Consider the following 23,764-nt stretch of genomic DNA (forward strand, 5'->3'; position numbering starts at 1 on the left):
TAAACCTCTCTTTTTTTTCCCTTTTCCACTAGAAGAAATCGTCTCCGCCTTTAGGCAGACAATCAGGAGGGGCGGGGGGGGGGGGAGGGGGGGGCCCAGGGGATATACAGAAGCCGCTGGGACACACCCACCCTAAAACTGCTGGTACTGTAGAAAGCCCAAGGCCGGGACGAGGAAGGAGGAGAGGTTAATGGTCTCTGGTCCGGACTAAGGAAGAGCCCACCCTCACCTAAGAAGGCCCAGGATAGAAAGAGGGGGAAAGGCTGGCAGAGGGAGGTGCACCCCCAATGCGGATCGGATTTCGCTTGGCAAGGCTGCCGGGATGCGCGGGCGCAGGGGCGGGGCCCGGCCGCGCTGGGTGTGAGAGCCGCTGGGTGACTCTTTGTGGAGGCGGCTCTGGACACGGCTCGCCCACAGACACTGGGAGGGTGAAAAGTGGGATTAAATGACTGCCCCAGAAAGGAGCCAGCACCGTAACCGGATCCCCTAGGTGTGGACGGAGGAGCCCAGCACCACCATAATTGCAGTTCCAAACGGCTGCCGATAGCATCCCGGCGCGCCCGATCGGGTTCCGCTCATTACCGCAGCGCCGCATAAGTGATTCTTTGTAGCAGGCCAATTAAAAAGCTACCTCTTTCGGGGAACGGCTTCGCTCCGCCGCCGAATTGCGCAGGGCTGGAGTCCGGGAGGTGGCGGCGGGCGGGCACAGGGGGGCATTGTGGGAGAGGGTGTCGGGGAATCCGAGGGAACCCACCGGACCTCGCCTCGCATGAATGGGGCTTTTCTCGAGCGCACACAGAGCCCGATTCACAGGTCTCCGCAAGGAACCAGTTTAAATAAATACGGGCAGCGTTTCAGCCCCATCTGGAAGCCATCGCTGCCAATCTCCCAACGCAAACAAGCCTCACAAAGGAGGATTGAGGTCTCTCCCCCTCGCCGAGGAGCACTTTCGGAGGCGAGGGCTGTGAAATGCAGATGTGGGTCAAAGACGCCACCGCCAATAAGTTTCTCAAACTCTTGGAAAGATGGGGAGGAGGGGCGTGCCCGAGCTCCAGGTTTCTGACATTCCTGACGTCCACGCCGACTGCGCCTTTCCCCACGACAAATAGGTCCGCCCGCCGACCATAGGGGATGGGGGTATGGAGCTGGGATACTCCGGGGCGCGAAATCAGCCACTGGGATGCACTCTCCCTGCGGGGGGAGAAGCAGCGACTGGAAGAGCTGGGCCCAAGAAACTGTGGAATTCACTCCCTCTCGAGGAAGCGGCGGCGGTGAGAGCTCTGCCACTTAAGTGAGCGCCTCCAATACCAGGTGGAGAATCTGGGAATTATTTTACAGTCACCTTGCTAATTCCTTTGTGCACTAAAGCAGAGGTCAATCAAGAAAACAGCTTTGTGGGTGTGTTTATGTAAATTTAGGACAAAATATAATCAGTCCTACATTTACATGACACCGTATTGACACCGTATTCCAACAGGTGCCCCAGAGCGCACCGCCAGCCTATTAGCGCTCCACACAACACCTGGCCAGGACCTCCTGCCCCAGGCTTCCTGCGGCTGCGCAGCGGGATTCAGTCCTGCCCCGCCTGGGTCAGCCACTCTAATGAGCGGAAAGTCCTCCCAGGCCCGCAGCCTTAAAGATCCATCTCTGGGGACAGCCTGGTGGGAGACGAGACAGCACACAGCCTCCTCGAGGGACTTTGACTCCCCCCCCCCCCAAAAAAGAAAGGTTGCCCTGCGATTGATTTACAATCTGTAACATACAAAGACAGGGCTGGAATCCCAGCCATCGGAAACGTGCCCAAACACGTGGAAAAAAGTCTCTCTACCTAATACACTTTCCAGGCTTCGTTTGTCCTGAATATAATCCCAGACTGAGGGACTTTGCGGAAGGAGGCCATGGCACGGTGCGGGCCGAACCGCCTTTGAACCAGATTGTAAAACTGCCATCTATCTCTAACTATATTGGGTTGAGATAGTTATAGCAATCGACCAACCGTACACACACACACACACACACACACACACACACACACGCAGCCTGGCTCGGTGAGTTTCAGAAACAGCAAAGTAACTCATTGTAGTACCTCGGGAGTTTGGAGGGGAAGGCCGCGGAGAGGGGGCGCTATTTCCAGGGGCGTTTGAAAAGCACGGTCTGATTGGAATGTTATCACCTTTCAGATGGCCTCTCTTCTGGGAAGTTTCAGGGGGAAAGCCGAGATGCAAAATCGGGCTGCACCTTGCTCAGGCCAGCGCGGAGGGGGAGGGAGCCGCGAGGGGCGCTGAGGTCGCAGAGCGCCTCTCCGAAGCCTTTCTTTGTGGCCTCGGATTTCAGCCACCAGTTTCAGTGCATCTCCTTTGTCTACCTCCTCTTTGAACCCCCCAGCGACCAACCCCTGGCCACGACTGCAAGGTCCACCCCTTGGCGCTGGCTGGCTCCTTCGCCAGTCCTTTCTCTCCTACTTCTAAGAACGATGGGCCACGACCTGTTTTGCTGAACTCTGAGTGCTTCGAGGAGGCGAGATGTGTGCGTGTGCTCCTCATTATCAACACTGGTGAAAAGGAGCGCGCTTAAGTCTGTGCGCAAACCTCTCCAACCCGACACTTTGCTTATTTAATATCCCGAGGCCGAGTCGGGACCTGCACATGCCTCTGATCGTAACCCGCCTGGAGGGCTTGGGAAGGAGCCGCTGCCTTGCAGACCTCCACTCGGCGAGCTCTGAGCACCCTGCGCCCGAGTCGGCTCACTGTGACCCCAGGAGCCGCTCCCACCCGGACCTGCGGGCTCCAGCGCAGCAGGGACCCGCTAGGTCTAGGAGGAAGCGGAGGGGCAGCACGGAAGGGCGGCGGGCAGGGACTTGGGCGACTTACGGACATCCTGGCCGTGACACCGAAGGACAGCGGCGACGAGCAGCGTCAGCAGCACCAGCGTCTGGGGAGCCCCGAGGCGGATCATGGCTCACCGCGGGGCCTGGCCGGGCCGGCCGAGCGGAGCGCAGCGAGGCGGCACGAGCACGGCGTGGGTGCGGGTCTCACCGCGCCCTCATGCAGGAGGCCGGAGGAGCAGGAGGAGGAGGCAGGAGACCCGGCAGCCCAGCGGCGCTCTGCGTCTTCTCCTCGCCGCGGCGCCCGTTATATGCGCCGGGCCCCACTGGAGGCTGGTGAACTGGCCCAAACCGCGGGCCGCCCCCGGCCCCCCGCGGGGCTGTAACCTGAGACCCCGCCCCCGGAGCCCGCCCAGGCCCCGCCAGAGCCCGCACCTGCCCGGCCCGGACCCCCCTCTCAGCTCGCCCGGCTTCCTGCCCCCCACCCCAGTGTGCCCAGTGGCCTGATCGGGCGGGGCGCAGAGCCGGCCCCTGTCCTCCCCCTGCGCCCCCATCGGGGCTGCGGCGCTGCTCCCTCCGACCACAGTCGGGGAGGGGGGCTCCGGCCCCGCCCCTCGGAGCGCTGCCCGATTGGAGGGGCGGGGGTGTTTGCAGAGGCCCAGGCCGCGAGCCCCAGACTTTGGAAAAGACTTGGGAAGGAGGAGGGGAAAGTGGTAGAAAGGAGCAGCGCGGGAGGTAGAGGGGGCACCGCGTTGGGACCTGGGACTGCGGGGGCGTGGGTGGTAGGGCGCTAGGGGAGCCCACGAAGGTATCTGGACCCCTAAATCGTAGAGACTGGCAAGCAGGGTCAAGTTTGGGGGCCCCTTTCCGGGGTACCTGGCCCCGGGCTCCCACCTGGATGTTCAGAAGCCAGCCCCCCAGCCCCTCCCCCATCCAGCTAGGCGATGAAAGAGCCTCCTCCGGAGCCCGGGCAGACGTGGGCCGGAGGACCGCCAGGAAAGGGGCCGGCGTGTAGCAGCACAGAGGGGGACCTGTGTGAGGTGGGGGAGGGCGGAGGCAGGTCCTGGGAAGGGGATGGAGGAGCCAGAGAGGACAGAGAAAGCCGAGACTAAACCGAGCACGCTGCCGAGGTGGGGGACTGTCTAGTTCCGGGCTCAGACGTGGTGTCTGCTCTTCCTGGCCCGGCTCCGGAGTCCGGGGGGAGTGGGCGCTGCCGCCCTGGGTGAGCAGCTCCAGCCAGAGACGGTTGGTCACTCTGCAGCCCCGTCCAGGGAGCGAGGAGGCCTCTCCAGCTGGACCGAGTCCGTGAGCCAAGGGAGATGCCAGAATTTCCTAGTTGGCCCCCTGGCCCTCCGCTTCCCACCTCACCTCACCTTCCCTGGTGAGCGCCGCTGGCACCGCAGCCCCAGGGCTCGCTGTGCTCCTCGCCTGGCTCCTGCTGCCTCCTTTGATAAGAGGGAGGAAAAGCCCCCAACGGACTTCTTCCTCTGAAGGAGCTAGTTTTCTGTCCCAGGATTGTAGGTTCCCCCCCCAAAGAACTTCAGGCAAATACAAACTTGCACGAAACTCAGAATTGAGCCCTGACTTAGCCAGAACGCCCCTTCTCAGCAGTAGGGTTTCTGCAGCACTTTCCTCCGGGTAGTTGACAGACCCTGCTTCTACCCCCCACCCCCAGGCTGCAGGCTTCCACCGGGGACTCCAGGCATCCCCCCACCCTCACCCCACCCCCATGATCTGAAACTTCTGAATTCCAAGTGTGCAGAACTTCACTTGTGTGCAAGTGTGCTGGCTGGAAAGGGGAAGAAGTTGCATGGTTTAAGGAGACGCTGCCATGCTCTGTCCAGGCTGGATGGAGGTAGATGACGGTTGGAACCACTGATCCCAGTATCTCCTTTTGGGCCATGGGCCTTCCTTGACTCTTTCCCCATCCTCCTGTTCAACTCCTTGCGCTGAACTCTGAGCCTCTCCCCAGCCCCAGCCACTGCCAAGAGAAAGCTGATCTCACGGCCACAGTGTCCTGTGCCCCCCTTGGGGTCATGGGTTCTGTCTTCTCCACCGGGGAGGTAGAATGACCAAATCCCACTCATTTCTTAAGACCCTCTAGCTGAAAACCCCTCTGAGGTCCTTCCCTGACCTGTCTAGAATGCAGGGTCTCTCTGCATCCCTCTGGCATTTATACCCTGAGTCTACACTTATACTCGAAGCTGCATACTTTGTGTGTAGTTCTCATGTTCCCCCTTGTAGTCATTGGTCCTATCTTACCAACGAGCCTGGACACTCCCTGAAGACAAGCACAGGCCCAGCATAATGCTGGCACACAGTTAATTCAGCGAAACCCCCGTGGACTAAGGCATTTAAATGCAACCTATGATTTATGATGCAAGCAACATACCAGCAGCTATGAAGTTAGGCATTCATCCATTTGACCCCAACTACAAGTGGCCATAAGAATTCAACGGAAAAATAAGGGTTTTGGTGAAAACACTAAGATATATGAAACGTTGAAATCTATTTTAAAGTGATCTAGTTCAGTGGGCAGCAAAGAGAGACCTAGTTCTATTGCTAAGTTGCTCTTGATTTCACTCCCTGACTCTGATGATTCATCTTTGCCAGTGAACTGTATCGACATATAAGAGCTCTGGATTTTTTCCGGTAATCGTGGTTCATCTGTGAAAGCCAAGTTTAGTTCTCCACTCCCTATGGGGGGAAAGCTTTCTCCTCAGAGATGAGAATTGACAAAAACAAAATAAAACTTAAGTTGACAAAGCCAAAGTAAACTATGGAAATTAGTTAAGTTCTGAAGTCGACCAAATACCAATATTAATATTTTACTAATTCATGAATCCAAACAACTACAATTTTCAAACTTCTAATTTGTGACTCTGACTGGAATTGAACCCCTATGTGGTGGATATATATGTATGCATTTTGAACATAGTAGAGTCCTTCTTTACTCCATTAGCTCATAGTTTACATAGTGTATTAACAGGTAGTGTCATCTGACCTCACCATTCAGCAGTAGAAAGAGGTAATATAGGAGAGCAGTTGTTGGATAAAGGCACAATAAGAACAGAAAGAAGAGCCCTAGCTGGTTTGGCTCAGTGGATAGAGCTCAGTGGACTGAAGGGTCCTGGGTTTGATTCTGGTCAAGGGCATGTACCTTGGTTGCAGGCTCCTCCCAGGCCCAGCCAGGGCCAGCAGGAGGCAACCAATCAATGTGTTTCTCTCACATTGATATTTCTCTCTCTGTCTTTTCCTCTCTCTTCCACTCTCTCTAAAAATCAATGGAAAAATATCCGTGGGTGAGGATTAAAAAAAAGAAAGAAAGAAAAGAAGAGCAAGAAGGGACAATAAGAGAGGAGATAGAAAAGCAGGAAGTGTTGATGCAATGAATAAAAAACATGGGGGAGGGGCTGGGCAGAGAGGCATAAAGGGGGGAATGGGAGACCTCTGTCATACTATCAACAATAAGATATATATATATATACTAGGGGCCCGGTGCATGAAATTCGTGCACTGGGTGTGTGTGTGTGGGGGAGTGTCCCTCAGCCCAGCCTGCCCCCTCTCACATAATGGGAGCCCTCAGGCGTTGACCCCCATCACCCTCCAATCGCAGGATTGGCCCCTTGCCCAGGCCTGACGCCTCTGGCCTAGGCGTCCTGCCCGAGCAGCGGGAACCTGCAGTGGCAGCAGGGGGCGCCGCGATCACGTGGGCTCTGCCCCTGCTCCTGCAGGATGCCTCTGACTGAGGCGTCGGCCTGGGCAGCGGGGACCCACAGCTGCAGTGGCCCCGCGATCGTGGGCTCCGCTTTAGGCCCAGGCAAGGGACCCATAGCTCCTGGGACTGCCAGCTTCGACCGTGCCCAGCTCCCATCGCTGGCTCCACCCCTACTTCCTGCTATCACTGGCCAGGGCGGAAAAGGCACCTGATTCTCCGATCATGGCTGAGGGGCAGGGCAAAGGTGGCCCCAGGGCCGCCTTTGCCCTGCCCCCCAGCTCTTAGCTCCCCGCTGGGTTTCCGATCACTGTCAGTGGCAGGGGGCTTCTTCCTGCTTTCCCTTTCGCCTCCCTGCATTGTGCCTACATATGCAAATTAACCGCCATCTTGTTGGCAGTTAACTGCCAATCTTAGTTGGCAGTTAATTTGCATATAGCCCTGATTAGCCAATGAAAAGGGTATCACCGTACGCCAATTACCATTTTTCTCTTTTATTAGTGTAGAGATATACTAGAGGCCCAGTGCACAAAAATTTGTGCACTCGGGCGGGGGGGGGGGTCCCTCAGCCCGGCCTGTGCCCTCTCGCAGTCTGGGACCCCTTGGGAGATAACGACCTGCTGGCCTAGGCCTGCTCCTGGGTGGCAGAGGGCAGGCCCAATCCCTAGGTGCAGCCCCTGGTCGGGCTCAGAGCAGGGCCAATTGGGGAGTTGGGGCACCGCCCCCTGTCATGCACAGAGCAGGGCGGATTGGGAGGTTTCGATGCCACCCTCAGTCACGCTCAGGGTAGGGCCGATTGGGGGGGTTGTGGCGCCACCCCCTGTCACGCACAGAGCAGGGCCCATCAGGGGGTTGGGGAGCTCCCCCCTGTCACGCACAGAGCAGGACCGATCAGGGGGTTGGGGAGCTCCCCCCTGTCACTCACAGAGTAGGGCCGATAGGGGAGTTGGCACACCGCCCCCTGTCACACACAGAGCAGGGCCCGTGGGGGGGGGTTGGGGTGCCGCCCTCTATCACCCACAGAGCAGGGCCGATCAGGGGGTTGGGGCGCCGCCACTGTCACACTCAGGGCAGGGCCGATGGGGAGGTTATGGCTCTACCCCGTCACACACAGAGCAGGGCCTGTGGGGTGGGGGGGTTGGGGCGCCACACCCTGTCACACACAGAGCTGCAGGGCGATCAGGAGGTTGGGGAGCTCCCCCCTATCAGGCACAGAGCAGGGCCGATCAGGGGGTTGGGGCGCCTTCCCCTGTCAGGAACAGAGCAGAGCCGATAGGGAGGTTGTGGCCCCGCCCCCTGTCACACACAGAGCCGCAGGGCGATCAGGGGGTTTCGGCGCTGCCCCCTGTCAAGCTGATCCCGGTGCCGGTGCCGGGAGGCCTCGCGGCTCCGCTGATCCTGGTGCTGGGAGGCATATTACCCTTTTACTATATAGAATAGAGGCCTGGTGCACGGGTGGGGGCCGGCTGGTTTGCCCTGAAGGGTGTCCTGGATCAGGGTGGGAGTCCCCACTGGGGTGCTGGCCAGCCTGGATGAGGGGATGATGGCTGTTTGCAGCTGGTCACACACCCTTCAGGGTGGGGGTCCCCACTGGGGTGCCTGGCCAGTCCTGGTGAGGGGCTGAGGGCTGTTTTCAGGCTGGGGGTGACTGAAGCTCCCAACTGCTACTTTTTTTCTTTTTTCTTTTTTTATTCTGAGCCAGCTTTAGCTCTGAGGCTCCAGCTTTTAGGCCTCCACTCCTGAAAGCAGGTATCTGGTTTGTTTCGGTTCTCGAAACTCTGTATCAACTCCAGCTCTGAGATCCGGCTCACTGAATGCTGGTTTCTGGGGTTTTGTTTAGCGTCTACATTTGTTACAATGTTTGAAACTGCAGGCTCAGAGGCCAGCAAGACAGGTGGGGAACGTTGGAGTCCTCCGTCACTGAAGCAAGCAAGCCTCATGTTAGTTTCAAGCTGCCTGGCTGCGGGCCGCCATCTTGGCTGACAGTTAATTTGCATATCTCGCTGATTAGCCAATGGGAAGGGTAGCAGTCGTACGCCAATTACCATGTTTCTCTTTTATTAGTGTAGAATACACACACACACACACACACACACACACACACACACACACACACTTGGTAGCCTAGGGCCAATAGGGTGGAGTCAATAGTACTATAGTCCTCAATGACTCCAGGGAATATTCTGTTTTATAGCATCTGCTACAGTCCCTGCAGTTTATAATGATGAACTCAAATGTCCAACAAAATGTTAATTTAAGTGTATTGTGGTCTCCTTGAGTAGACAGGAAAATACATAAGTATTCCACTTTCGAAAGGTCTCCATTAAACATAATGAAAATAAATGTTCGTTCACTCAATGTGAAGAATCTACATCCTGGCAGAGTTCGATTGACGAGGACACACTCCAGGACTGTAGGACTGGAAGCAGAGCTGCTGTTTCCCCACTTGGCGGGAGTCAGGCGTCCGTGGCTGAGAACAAAGGTCCCACCTCCATCATTCACTTGCACCTTTAAGTACAACACGCCTAATGTAGGTAGAACAGCTAGAAATAAGAGACACAATTAGTGTATCTACACCAAATCAGACCAACTCAGTGAGACAGATGGATTGAACCAGTCATTTTGTGTTGAGTAGACAAAATAACTGTTTCACTATTTTTCCCTCTTTTACGGGGATATTAAATTTAGACTTATGTAAACACAGCCTTATTGGGAAAGATGTTTGTAGGTAGACCATAAAGAAAAGATCTCTTTCTCTCCCTCGACACAAATCTCATTTTAAAATAGTGATAAAAGTGAGGAAGGATCCACATTCCAAAGAGGCAAGCCCACCCCAAATATGGCAGGTGGTGAATGCACAGCCTTCACTCAGCCTCAGCCACACTTCACACAGGCGGCGGCCAGCGGGGGCAGGGGGGGGGGGGATGGCGGGGGGAGTGGGTCCAGCTCCCTCAGTGACATTCCACTTCGGTTGGTCGAGCTCAGCTCAGACATCCTTTCAAGATGTGTTTATGTTTTGCTTTGGCATTTGGGGGGCAGAGTAACAGGATCAGGACTGTCCAGGATAGGATTCCCAGATTTATTACATTCTAGGAGCATAAATGTGCTATTCTGTCTTCTCAATCACAAACAGCATTAAGAGTCCCAGCCAGTCTCCTCGGCCCTGCCCCAGCGCCACACTGGAACTGAACACCCACTCCTGTCTGAAATGGGGAAACAGAGAATATTAAGAGACTATCTATCTTTGAACCCATTGAGGAAACAAGAAAAAAAAAATGACTGTGAAAAATGCTGCAAAGAAAAAAAAAATGCTGCAAGGAAGGCACTCTCCTACCTCCTAAAGAACAAACAAACAAAAAACAAACCAGAAAGAGCAGCATTCTGGAAGCCACAGAGCAAGCTGGAGAAGGTCCCTGGGAGAAGTGAGTCTCCAAGGGTGGGTTGGATTTTGTTTTAAAGGAAATGATTATATATATACTAGAGGCCCAGTGCACAAAAATTTGTGCACTCGGGGGGGAGGGGGGGATCCCTCAGCCCGGCTTGTGCCCTCTCGCAGTCTGGGACCCCTCGGGAGATAACGACCTGCTGGCTTAGGCCTGCTCCCGGGTGGCAGAGGGCAGGCCCAATCCCTAGGTGCAGCCCCTGGTCGGGCTCAGAGCAGGGCCAATTGGGGAGTTGGGGCGCCGCCCCCTGTCATGCACAGAGCAGGGCGGATTGGGAGGTTGTGATGCCACCCACAGTCACGCTCAGGGTAGGGCCGATTGGGGGGTTGGGGCACCGCCCCCTGTCACACTCAAGGCAGGGTCGATGGGGAGGTTGCGGTGCCACCCCCTGTCATGCACAGAGCAGGGCCAATCAGGGGGTTGGGGTGCTGCCCCCTGTCATGCACACAGCAGGGCCCATCAGGGGGTTTGGGGCTCAGTACCCTGTCATGCACAGAGCAGGGCCCATCAGGGGGCTGGGGAGCTCCCCCCTGTCACACACAGAGCAGGGCCCATCAGGGGGTTGGGGATCTCCCCCCTGTCATGCACAGAGCAGGGCCCATCAGGGGGTTGAGGAGCTCCCCCCTGTCACTCAGAGAGTAGGGCCGATAGGGGAGTTGGGGCACCGTCCCCTGTCACACACAGAGCAGGGCGGATCAGCGGGTTGGGGCGCCACCCTCTATCACCCACAGAGCAGGGCCGATCAGGGGGTTGGGGCACTGCCACTCTCACACTCAGGGCAGGGCCGATGGGGAGGTTATGGCTCTACCCCGTCACACACAGAGCAGGGCCCGTGGGGGGTGGGGGGGGTTGGGGTGCCGCACCCTGTCACACACAGAGCCGCAGGGCGATCAGGGGGTTTGGGTGCTGCCCCCTGTCACGTTGATCCCGGTGCTGGGAGGCCTCACAGCTCCGCTGATCCTGGTGCCGGGAGGCATATTACCCTTTTACTATATAGGATAGAGGCCTGGTGCACAGGTGGGGGCCGGCTGGTTTGCCCTGAAGGGTGTCCTGGATCAGGGTGGGGGTCCCCACTGGGGTGCCTGGCCAGTCTGGGTGAGGGGCTGAGGGCTGTTTTCAGGCTGGGGGTGACTGAAGCTCCCAACCGCTCCTTTTTTCCTTTTTTTTATTTTTTATTCTGGGCCAGTTTTAGCTTGAGGCTTGGCTCCAGCTCTCAGGCCTCCTCCGCTGCTGAAAGTAGGTTTCTGGCCTTTGCATACAATGTTGCGAATCTGCTGGTTGAAGTCCGGTGGTATTTGTTACAATGTTTGAAACTGCCGGCTCAGAGGACTGCAGCGGCAGGCGGGGAACATTGGTTTCCTCCGTCACTGAGGCAAGCAAGCCTCATGTTAGTTTCAAGCTGCCTGGCTGCCGGTCGCCATCTTGGCTGACAGTTAATTTGCATATCTCGCTGATTAGCCAATGAAAAGGGTAGTGGTCATACGCCAATTACCATGTTTCTCTTTTATTAGTGTAGATTGATTTCAGAGAGGAAGGGAGCAGGAGAGAGAGATAGAAACATCAGTGATGAAAGAGAATCATTGATCGGCTGCCTCCTTCATGCTCCCCCACCTCCCACTGGGGATCGAGCCCACAACCCTGGCATGTGCCCTTGACCGGAATCGAACCTAGGACCCATCAGTCTGCAGGCCGACGACACTCTATCCACTGAGCCAAACCAGTTAGGGTGGGTGGGTGGATTTTGAAATGCAGTGGGATAGTGAGAGGGCAGGTCCCCTATTCAAAAGCAAAGAAGGCAGATGAACCAGGAGACCAGGCAGGGGACCCAAAACATTGTGGAGTCAGCCACGGGAGCCACTGGGATTAAAACATGTCACCAGGGATGAAATCGAGGTCAGACACAGAGGACTCCATGAATGCCCCTGGTTGTCGCTGAATCAGGCTCAGACTTGCCTTTCCCACTTCTCATTTTCCCCTCTTCTATCTGCCTCCTACTAGATAAGCCTTTGGGGGAAAGAGAAATATGTCTGGGCTTTTTGAAGGCTTACGGTTGGAAGCAATGGCTATACTTTTACACAGAAATGAGCTTCCCATTTCACTTTTTTTTTTTTTTAACACAATACTTCATGCCAAATCTTGCATTTTCTTGAAGTGTGTGGCTTTCTGGCTTTAAGGGAACATATGTCTCTCTCATCAGCTCCCGATGGCTCTGGGGGAAAGGGAAAAGCATAAACGCCTCAATGCCGAGCTGTTGGCGCGCTCCCAGCAGAGGTTGCATGTGGAGCACGCGGGTCCACATCCGATGGTGGTCCAGCCACAGCCGTCTCCAAGGGCCAGACAGCGTTTGCTCTGGGCACCTGCCACACAATGGCACAGCCCAGTGGCTCCAGGGGACACCCTTCGAGGGGCCAACAACCTGCCAGACATATATAAGTGGGTGGCTTCTATCTCCTGTCTCTCTCCCCCTCATGATCTCTTTGCACTTACATATGGCCAGTATCATGGAGTTGCCCTCATTCATTTATTCATTCATTCGTTCACTCATCTATCTCTCAAACATGTAGAGAAATCCTATATGAGTCTATTCACATACCTTCTTGAGAGCAGGGGCCATAACTTGGACATTTAAAGTATTTTCCAGTCTCCCTGTCACTGTGCTGTCCCCTAGTAAATGCTCTAAATTCTTGCCACTAGACGTGTGGCCCATCGACCAGCAGCATTAACCTACCCGGGAGCTTGTTAGAAAAACAGAATCTACAAAATCAGGATTGGCATTTTACCAAAATCTCCAGATAACTCATTTGCCAGTAAAGGGTGGATACATGCCCGTCTAAATATTGGTGGACCAGTGGTGATGCGTGGCCCTGGCCAACAGCAGCGTGGTCTATTATTGGGATCACGTCCGCCCCGTGAGGAGGGACGGCAGAAAGGAGAAGTGAGTTGAGGGAGAGGGATGGACAGCGGGTTGCAGAACAGATGACAAATGCATGACTGAAAAGCCTGCTGCTGGGGGGGGGGGGGGGGGTCAACTCTCAAGCGCTGTCTCCTTCTGAAGTCTGTGGGAGGTCACTTTTCCCATGTTCCATTTCTCCGACAGGAAACGGAATCGGTGCTAGGAAAGGGCTGACCCATTCCAGAGCTCCCTCCTAAATTCCCTGGAGAGAGTATCAGGGCTCAGCTGCGCACAGAGTAGCTGAGTCTTACCTCTTTCCCAAGGGCCTCCCAGCCCCGCCTCCCGGAAACTCCGGACCCATGAACTCTTCCCGAGTGGGAAGTATCATGGACAGTAAGGAGCTAGACTGGGGTGCCTCTGGGCCAAGCAGGATATGTGTCCCCTCAGAAAGCCAGGCACCTGGAAACCAAGTTTATTCTCTCCAGGGGGTGGGGTGTGCCTGCCCTCCAGGAAGTCCCTGAAAAGCTCAAGGCAACGTGTGGTCAGCTTCTAGTGGGCCCCTGTGCCAAGAACAACCTTGGGAGGGAACAGAAGGACAGTGCGTGCCACCCTGGCCCATGCAGAACTAGTGAGGGCGCCTTGTCTGCTCTGCCCGAGGCCCCTGTCCAGGGAGGGCTGGGGCACCATCTACTCTGCACATCTGCACCCCACTCCAGCCAGCAGGCCAGCTCCTCACCTGGCACCACCCACTGCCTGGACACCCCTCCCGCCTTCCCAGCCTCCTGGGCTCAGACTCTTGGAGACCTCCTTAACTGTCTCCCCTCACTCTGCTCCCATCCCCTCCCCCTCCCATCCCTGGGCCAGCCTTCCCCTCTGCTCCACGTGCTGAGCTAGGCATTTGCTAGGTAGTGTGGGGGACAGCAAGCAAGATGGTTTGATGTGGATCCTGTCCTCAAAGAGAGTGCTGCCTCAGAGATATTCACATAAAAAGCCACACTTCGAGGCAAACGAGTTATACCATGATATGTTGTAACGTGGTGTCACGGCTCAGCGCCTGCCACAGGCCCAGGTGCTCCGTTCTGGCCTGTAGCGGAGAACAGCTCCCCCTGACACAGGCTCGGGCAGTGACGGCAGCCCGGTCACGTCTGTCCACAGCGTTTACTAATTGTGGGGTCTGCAGCAATCTGCCTTCTTCCACCCTCCTCCATCCCCAAGTATACTTTTCTTCCTCTGGCACGTTAACTAAGATACCAGCAAGGCCCCCACAATGGTTTTCCTTCCTTGTCAACTGGTTATAAAGGACTCCATTCTCATGGGAACAAGAGTAAAAAAATCCTACTTGCACCCAGTTTCCTCCTACGCCTGCACATCGAGAGGCCTGTCCAGTGTCATCCTGAAGGTATCTAGAAATGCACACTGTGCTTAATGTTTTCCTGAATAAGTATATAAAGCGATAGGGTGGCCCTTCACCTTGCCGGGTCCACCAGCTCCATCCTCTTATCCTCTCAGGAGAGTCATTGGGCTCCTTCGAACCTCACCCATAGAGCAGGGAACTGTGCTCACGGGCTCACTGTGAGGGATAGAGGTGAAGTCTCGGCAGAGAGCTTTGCTGGGGATGCTCAGTGCCATGGGCAGTATCCTCAGCACCGCCTTCCTTGGTCTCCACCCCATGTTGTTGCCCTCGCCCCTCACCCACAACATACCAGAAAGAAGCAATCTCACATCTCGATTTCTCATTTAGTCGAGCCCCGTTAGCATTTTTATCTTACCAGTTATGTTTCCATCTGTTTGGATCACAATGGACAGGATCTAGGTTGATTGATGAATAGCCTGGGATTTGAGGTGCAGAGTTGGAGATGTTTTAGTTGTAAAATCAGTAAAGCAAACTCGGCATTCACAAACTTTCAATATTACCTGCAAAGGAAACTTGGCACTAGGGACACATGGGCCCAACGCTTGGGCACAGTTGTTCCCTAAAAAGGAGAACAGAACTTTCCAGGTTATCATGAAAGCTGGAAGACTAGGAGAGCGACTGACCTCAACAGCTATCAGCTTCCACAAAAGACACGTTTGATATAACTGTGAAAAGATCAAGATTTGAGAGGAAATGACCTGAACGGCTTTTTGATCTGGCTTGATGAGGATCTCCAGAGGTTCTAACTCTGAGATATGAGAGGGAGACGTTGTCCTTTTCAAGTCAGCTGGTATTTCCAGGCAGGGAGAACAGTTCGAAATGAGTAAAAAATGATACCTGATTGTATCTAAGTGTTTCTGTCTCTTTAAGTCTTGCTTGAAATTGTGTAACTTTATTTATAAATTACTTATCCTGATCCTCTGTGATCTTTATATCTAACTGTAGTAATAAAGGGATTTAGTTTGTCAGGAAAGATATATTTAAACTAGAGGCCTGGTGCACGAAAATTCATGCACTGCCCTTTAATTTGATATCAAGGACCAATACACCAAAGTGGACAGACACTGAAGGGAGGTCCCTCAGCCTGGCCTGCCCCCTCTCACAGTCCAGGTGCCCTCAGGGGATGTCCTACTGACGGCTTAGGCCCACTCCCCACAGCCAATCAGGGGAAGGCACTGCCCCCATCACCCCCTTGCTGCTGCTGCCTCTGGCCTCCCTCTGCAGGAAGTGACCCAGCGATCCGGGGAAGGCGATGACCCCATCACACCAAAGCCAGAGCAGCTGCCTGAACCTCGGCCCTCGCAGCCACCATGGTTTGCCTGAGCGTTGGCCCAGCCCTCATTGCCTGAGCCTTAGGGCCTGGGCAGCGGCAGCCATCATCAGCAGCTTGCCTGAGCCTCGGGCCGGCCCTGGACAGCGGCAGACGCCATCTGAGGCTTGCCTGAGCCTCAGGCAGCTGCTCGGCTTTGTCTGGAAGGATGCAGAGTCAAGTCCCTGCCCACCTGCGCGTGCCTCGCCGAGCACACAGCCCTGCCCACCTGCCCACCTGCACACACAGCCTCCTGCTGATCAGTTGTTATGGCATGATGGTGTGACAACCATTAGCAAATTAGCTCTTTATTATATAGGACAGGAAACTGCATATTCCAGGTTGTTCAGATTGTCCGCAGATAAGATAGAGCCTCCACCTGGTGGCAGAGGGTCACAATTGCAGGCACACTGCCCAGCAGCAAATGGCCTGAGGAGTGCTGACGTGGCCAATGCCACCTAACAGCAAACATCACGTCCTCTCCTCTTGTGGAAGGGCTATAAATGCCTAACGTTCTACTTGTGAAGTTAGTATGTCGCTCTTGGTGAGATTACACCTACTGACATTAAGTAAATGAGAACACTTAACAAATGTTCACTTCCCCAATATTAATGCCTGTGAGTGTCTGTCCACTTGGTGTATTGGTCCTTGATATTAAATTAAAGGGCAGTGGTTACTTTTGTCTAGCACCGATTCTCAATGAAGATAACACTGGATGATGAGAGCTATTGGATAGTTTTCTATCCTGAGAACTTGTGAGTAACATGATCAAGACTGGGGTGGGGAAGAGATAAGGAAATTTCGAGAAACGTTGGCTGTTGTCAGTTTATGCATTTATTGAGAGCGGACTGATCACCACTTTGGCACGCTGGGCTGCACAGCTTGCAAATGTGCAAGATGGTGTGTCTGGAGACTCACAAATGGAGCTACTGTTTCTTCTTTCCAGCTTGGAAACAGTGCTCATTGCTTCACCTTTCTTTACTCACAGTGAGTTCCTCATTAGAGAGGTTGCTTTATTACTGAGATACGTATGTGTGTTGGGGCAGGGGGAGGCGAGTTTTAGTTATCCCAGAAGGAGTGTGTCCAAGGTGAATCCAACACCTTGTGGTGGGTAGAGGTGAGAAGACAGGAAAAAGGCAATTTCATTATCAACCTTTCCAACAAACATTTAAAGAACACCTGTATTGTGTTGTGTACTGTGCCATAGATGCACAGTTATGTAATGTTCTATTCCTTTCCTTGAATAGCTTATACATTCTTGCAAATCTCATGGGCATGGAGCAGTAGAAAAAAACACTGGCCTTGGAGTCAGGAAACCTAAATTTAACACCGGCCTACGCCTCTAACTAGCCACGTGATCTTGATCAAAATGCTTTAGTCTGTGGGCCTCAGTGCTTCCCCTGTGGTTTTGTGATGAGAGGCACCAGCTCGTTTCTTTCCCTTCACCATTTATCCTCATCCTCACAGAATTTAGGTTCACTATCAATGACCCATCGATTTAATCTGAAAATCAACCACTAGGAAGCGAAAACGAGAGATCAGCTGGCTGAAGGGTTAGCTTTCCCGCCCAGTGTGGCTAAGTCAGCTGGACCCTCCCCTGCCCCTGGGACTCAGCACCCCTCTCCCAGCCCTACCTGTCTCCTGGGTCCAGGCCAGTTGTCCAAGGAAAGCAGAGCAGCTGTCCACACATAGGAAGCAGGCCTCCTCCAGGCACTTCCCTTTCCCCAAGACCCAGAGAAAATGCCCTGAGAGAGGGAATGTGTCTAGATTTGTCTCCTGTGCTTTGGCTTGGAAGACGAAGACTCCCCATCAGCTGCTCCTGGGCTTCTCGGCTGGTCTTCTGGGCTCTCATGACTAATGATGACAGATGCTCTGACAGAAGATCACCTGAGCCCTGTGTTTTCTTGCCTGAGTCATGGGCCAGCCAGAGGTAGGGAAGGAATTCCCAGAGCAACCTGGTGTTAACCTCTAGCCAAACGCATTCCTATTGAGCCGTCGTGGGTAAAACTCTCCGAGAATGCTAATCGGCGCTCAAGTAGACATCAGTGAGTCAGCTAGTGTTTATAGGGTGGTAGTCTGTGGACAAAAGTGTGAGTGCTCTAACCTGAACACCTACTACAGATCCAGCGCACAGGCATGATGTGAAGAGCACAAAAGAAATGTTTTGTAATCCCTGCCACCAATAAAGCTTCAACCACATTTAAAGAGATGGCCACTTGCCCTGGCTGGGTGGCTCCGTTGGTTGGAGCATCGTTCCATGCACCAAAAGGTTGCAGGTTCAATTCCCAGTCAGGGCGCACACGGGAGGCAATGGACCAATGTTTCTCTCTCACGCCAATGTTTCTCTCTCTCCCTCTCTCTCTCTCTCTCTCTTTCTCTCTCTCTCTCTCTCTGAAAATCAATAAAAATGTATCCTCGGGTGAGGATTTAAAGAAATGGCCACTCAAATAGGGTTTCAGGGACAGATCTCAGATGATGGAAGTATTCTCTCTCTGCTGTCCCTTAGGGGAGCCCCTAGCCACATGTGGCAATTGAGTACTTGAAATATGATGAATGCAATTGAGAAACTAAATTTTTAAGTTTATTTCATTTTAATTGGTTTTACTTTTCATTAAATAGCCAGATGTGGCTAGTAGCTACCATACGGGACCATACAGCACATTCTTGCCTCTCCAGCAGCCTCACATCACCTGGGAGACTGTTAGAAACACAGAATTTCAGGCCCTAGCCCAGACCTACTGAATCAGAACGTTCATTCTAACAAGATCCTGAGGTCATCTGTTTGCACGTTAAGGTTGAGAGGCACTAGTCTAGGGCAGGGCTTTCCGTCTTGACTGCATGTTAGAATCACTTGCATATTGGGGAGCTTTTGAAACTCCCAATGCTGTGACTGCACCCCAGACAGATTAAACCAGAATTACTTGGTGCGGGGCATGGAATCCAGGCATCAGTGCTACCTAAGCCCCTGTATGATTCGGTGAGCACCCAAGGTTGAGAACAGCTGCCCTCAGGCCATGCAGGCAGCCGGGGCCACACTCCAATGGCCGATGGCCGAGCCCATCTGAGGGCAAGCAACTTGTGTAGCCTCTGCATTCACTTGGGCCTGGCTGGGAAGCCAAAGGGAGTTATTCATCCTCAGCAAGTGTGAGAACTGGCTGGGCCTGTGTTTGTTTCCAGTGCCCAAGTGAGATGTTCATTAGCTTTTGACAAAACACATCCAAATGCCACACCATCAAAGCACATTGGACCGGCAGATGACTGACTGGGGAAGGGCTGGTTCATTCCTCGCTCTGCGACCTGGATCACCCTGTCATCCTGGAGCAGCCCATGAAGGGAGCCATTCTTCCCGTCCCGGGTGGAGGTGGCTGGTTTTTCCAATGCCACTTGTCTTCGGCTGTCCCTCCCTGCCACTCAGCAAGTGTCTGAGGGCCACTGGGGCCAAAGAGAAAAGGTGGGTTTTCCTGAAGAGCCGGACTCTCTCCTCCTGTTGATCCCAACGGGACCTGAGAGGCTCCAGCCACTTTCTAGTGACAAATGGCATTTGCAGAGATGAGCCTCATCTCCCAGTTGGTGAAGGTTCGGGCCAAGCATGTTGCAATCTGCCTCTGAGGAAATCAGGTCTCAGGAGCAGCGAGGCTGTCCCAGGGCAGGAGCTGCAGCCCATGTGGAGCACCGGTTTCCAGTCTCGCTGAGGAATGTCAGCCTTGACTTCGGTGGGATGGAGATGCAAGTAGTCCACTTTGGAAATGGGATCCTCAACATGCGATTATTAGCTCATTTGTCTTGACGTGTCTATAGGATTCATAGTTCTGTGACTCCCGTGCCAACCTTAGGAGACTTGGCCGAGACAAGGGTGCCCTCGGGAAGGTTACAAGAGAGCAAGCTGTGATGCTTTGCCCATCGTGAGGGTCAGCCCTGGGAGTGCCCAGGACGGCCCGAGCAGGGGCCGCTGCTGCTCTCCCTTCCCGTCCACCTCCACATGCCAGCTACCCAGCGTCCTGCAGGTGTCCAGATATCCTTAGAAAGCTTTGTTAGCCAGTGGCCCCTGGGCCCCAAGTCACATCTGAATGAGGCTCTCTGTGCTCCAACTGGACATGAGCTCATTTCCAGGGAAGAATCAGGAAAGAGGCAGAGGGAAGACTGTCTCTCCTCCATGGCCGTGTAGGGGAGGTTGTGCCCAATGGAAGCAGATGTTGGCCAATGTTATTCAGCTGTCTCAACTCTACTGCTGGTCTGCTGCCTCAGTGAAGACTCCGTCACCCCCCTGCACTGTTGTCTGTGCTGTATAGATAGCACTTTGCAAAATGCTGCCTAACTCTTCAGTGGCACTCATTAGCATGCCATAAAGAATCAGGACCCAGCAGGCGACTTGATGGTCCAGTGGTCCAACCTCTTGACTTAGAGACAGGGAAGTGAGGCCGAGGGGGCAGAGCTATGAACCAGAAAGGAAGCATCAGCAACACTTTTTTTAAAAAGGCCCTAGCCGGTTTGGCTCAGTGGATGGAGCGTCAGCCTGTGGACTGAAGCGTCCCGGGTTCGATTCCTGTCAAGGGCACATGTCTGGGTTGCGGGCTCAATTCCCAGTAGGGGGCGTGCAGGAGGTAGCCAATCAATGATTCTCTCTCATCATTGATGTTTCTCTCTCTCTCTTTATCTCTCTCTCCCTTTCCCTTCCTCTCTGAAATCAATAAAATAAGTTTGTTTGTTTTTTTTTAAAAAAGAAAGATCTTTCCTTCTGGGGGAAACATAGGCATTAACCTGGGAAGCGGTGTTTTTAAAAAAAAGAACTTTGAAATTTTGTTCATGGATTTTTTTTGCATCCATTTTCATTTAAAAATACTGTTTATTCTGATTAATGAGATTTTTTAGTGCACCTTAAACTTTGCACCCAAGGCGAGTGCCTTGCTCGCCTCACCCTAGGCCAGGCCCTGGCAGAAAGGCTAGAGACTTGCCCAAGGTGACACTGGCTTGGACCAGAGGCAAAAGGAGAACTTGTGTCCTCCAACTATGTCCACCTTCGTATTCTCTATCAGCTTTCGGTGCAAGTCCTGTTTCTCCAAATAAGGGAGAACTTATAGAATAGCAACACCCTTACAGGGTTATATCCCAGCCCGAGAAGCAATATTAAAAAATCCAAGAAATGGCAAAATTGTTCCCTAAATAAAGGATTATTGTTGGTGACAGTATCAAGACATTGACACCACAGTGAGATAACAATAAATACAGAAACACATGCCCAAATATGGACCACCTCCCAAGCCCAGGCCTCCTCTCGCCTGCCCTGCTTTGGAAACCACGGAGCCCCTTCCAATCCTCCTACACCCAGGCTGATGTTCTTCCAAAGCGTTTGCTTCTTTCACCACACCCCCTCTGCTCCCCAGCACATATGGTACCATGCTATACACGCTGGTCTACACAGGACTTCATGCTGTGTATCTTGGAGATGATTCCACATCAACACACTAAAAACATCCCCATTCGTTTAATGATCACTTAGTATTCCATTATACCAAATTATGATATATCATCATTTCTTTTAGTCCCCTTTGATGGACATTTGGGTTATTTCTAGTGTTTTGCTGAAAAACATATTTGTATAGATGTCCTTTGCACATGTGTATGTTTATCTGTAGGATAATTTCCTGGGAACAAAATTGCTAGGTCAAAATTGATGTGCATTAAATATTTCAACAGATATTGCTAAATTCCCTTCCACATGGCACATGCCATTCCCGCCAGCAATGCCAGCAACTTATGAGAATGCATATTCAGGTATTTGGCATCACCTTTGCCAACCACTGCCTTGTGGTTTACAACCCTCTGGTCCTTGTCAATCTGAAGAGCGAGACACGGCATCTCGGTGTGGTTTTGACTGGTATTTCTCTTATTAAGACTGAGTTTTGTTTTGCTTTCTAGGAACTCTTTGTTCACATTCTGTATCCACTTTTCTGTTGTATTTTATACTGTATTTGACTTGGATGTGCTCTTTGTACAGGACGCTAGACCTTGCTTATGAGAAGAGTTGCAAGTACTTCGTGATGCAACATTTTGTCTTTGACTTTGCCCATGGGGGTTTTGTGAGTTTGCCATACAGAATCTTTTTATTTTTTATGGTTAAATTTGTCATTATTTTATTGTATAGTTTCTGGTTTCATTCATAGTCTTTAAAATAGTCTCATGGTTTCTTTAGGGTTTAATTTTTACATTTAAACTTTTGATCCACAGGCAATTTATTTCATTTTAAGGTGTAGGTATGAATCTGACTTTATTTCCCCGAGTGCCTCCCCTTTTTCCCAGGACATTTATTGAGAAGTCTATCTCCCCTCACTGGCTGAACTGCCATCGTTACCATGTTGTAAATTCCAGTTTGTTTGTGCCTATCTCAGCTCTTCCCCGGCGGGGGGGGGGGGGGGGGGCTGGCCCACATACCCCTGCACCCCCCTGCCGCCCCCCCCCCCCCATCTCTCTCCTGAGTGCAGCTCAGACTTGACTGCAGACACTGGGATGGGACACAGCAGCAGGGGAGGGGGAATAGTAGAAGGATTTGATTTTAACATCAGAAAATGTCTAATCTCTCTCCAAAGAATCCTACATCTAAAATGTCTTTGCTCCCATAACTCCTCTTAAAAGAAAAACAAAAAGAAAACAAAGAAGTTTCCTCATTAAAAAATCTATTTGTTTACCCAGCCTGGAGGGAAGCCCCTCTCCTCTGTGCACTCTGCTGATCCCCTCTCGGGTGCCTTCCCTCCAATGCCAGGAGCCCCAAGGCCTGCGAGCAGTGGCTTTGATCACCCAGTTGCTTCCCTCACAGGCTCCCCGCTGTCCAACCCCAGCACTTGACGGTGGAGTGTAAATTGAGCTGGTCCTTATCTTAAAGACGTTACAGCAGACCCAAAACAAACACATTAACAGCCACTAAGAGACCTAACTAAAGCCAGCCAACAAATAAGCCTGCAGGAGATTTTGCCGAAGCATCATCCTTCCCTCATGGCCCCTGAGCGCCTGCTCCCTCCCCACCAGCTCTTTCCCACGCACCTCCCACTGGACTGGAAGCGCCTGGAAGGCAGCCGCCCTGACTTCTGCTTCTTCCGCTTTTCCCTGCAATAAACGAGCACGGTCCCTGAGGACCTAATAAATAGCTACTGCAAATAAAATGAGAAAATAAATCTTAGATGAAACAGCCAATAGCTCCCAGCCATCAAAAGGAATGCTTTCCTTTGGAGGCACAGACTACCCTAGAGTCCAGAGGGTCTAAATATAAAGTCGGTGAATGCACTTGTACACATGGGCTTGGGGCGAGCATTTTTCTGAAGGGTGGAGAGGAGGGCCCTTGGTGTTCATCGGAGTCCAATAATAAGAAATTAAAAATTAAATTTTTAAAATCTGTAGATAAAATAATTTGATGTCTGGAATTTGCTTCAAAACATTCCAGTCAGAGGGCAGAGAATGGGTGGGGTAGGTATAGTTATAGATGAAACAAGGTTGATAATTGTTCAAGCTAGGAAGGGAAGGAGGGAGGGAGGGAGGGAGGGAGGAAGGAAGGAAGGAAGGAAGGAAGGAAGGAAGGAAGGAAGGAAGGAAGGGAGGGAGGGAGGGAGGGAGGAAGGAAGGAAGGGAGGAAATCCTTGCTACAGAGCACAATGAAAGATGCAGACAGCCCATAGTGCGCAGCTGTCATCTCAGTGCCAGCTCTATAGGAACAAGTTCTGCCCAGGGCTTTCCCTGACTCGGGTCTGGAAGCCTGAACATTGTTGCGGGTGCAGAAACATGACCTCCACCCTCTGTCTCAGCATCACCCAGAGAGAGGGACCATCTTTGCTCATCTGCATCCTCTCTGCTGAGCCTCCTACACCCCAGCAGGGCTTCCTGGGGTCAGGGAGATGGTTTTCCGAGGCCCTTGGCTCTCTACCCCCGCCCCAGGCAGATGGAGCCCCCTTGGCTAGAGCTTGTGCAGAAGGGGCTGAGGCTGCACCGTCTGGATGTGCTGAGAGTAGAAAATTCACAAGTTCCAAGCTCTGCTCCCAAAGCAAACCTCCTGGGCCCAGGTGGCTGCCCCCTCCCCTCCCCTCCCCTCGGAGGAGCTCCCGGGCCGCCAAGCAGGCGGGCGGCTTTGAAACCAGCTTGTGTTTGGGTTGTGAAAGCACCAATGTTTGCAGTGTTTGCCCA

At 53.1% G+C, this 23,764-nt stretch overlaps 2 protein-coding genes across 3 annotated transcripts in view; both read right to left on the reverse strand.

The window, feature by feature from the left end:
- Positions 1–3,215, reverse strand: part of COL2A1 (collagen type II alpha 1 chain) — a 30,487-nt gene extending 27,272 nt beyond the window's left edge. Inside the window, exon 1 of one of the 2 annotated variants that reach the window (XM_059682685.1) lies at positions 2,871–3,215. In XM_059682685.1, coding sequence (XP_059538668.1) covers positions 2,871–2,955 — 85 coding nt within the window. In that variant the 5' untranslated portion in view covers positions 2,956–3,215. The remainder of the gene's footprint in view (positions 1–2,870) is intronic. The other variant, XM_059682684.1, reaches the window with a different exon arrangement.
- A 5,649-nt stretch (positions 3,216–8,864) lies between these two features.
- Positions 8,865–23,764, reverse strand: part of SENP1 (SUMO specific peptidase 1) — an 87,472-nt gene continuing 72,572 nt past the window's right edge. The window contains exon 19 of the mRNA XM_059682692.1: positions 8,865–9,082. Coding sequence (XP_059538675.1) covers positions 9,065–9,082 — 18 coding nt within the window. The 3' untranslated portion in view covers positions 8,865–9,064. The remainder of the gene's footprint in view (positions 9,083–23,764) is intronic.

This window comes from Myotis daubentonii, chromosome 2 (assembly GCF_963259705.1).
Source record: "Myotis daubentonii chromosome 2, mMyoDau2.1, whole genome shotgun sequence".
Classification (NCBI taxonomy): Eukaryota; Metazoa; Chordata; class Mammalia; order Chiroptera; family Vespertilionidae; genus Myotis; species Myotis daubentonii.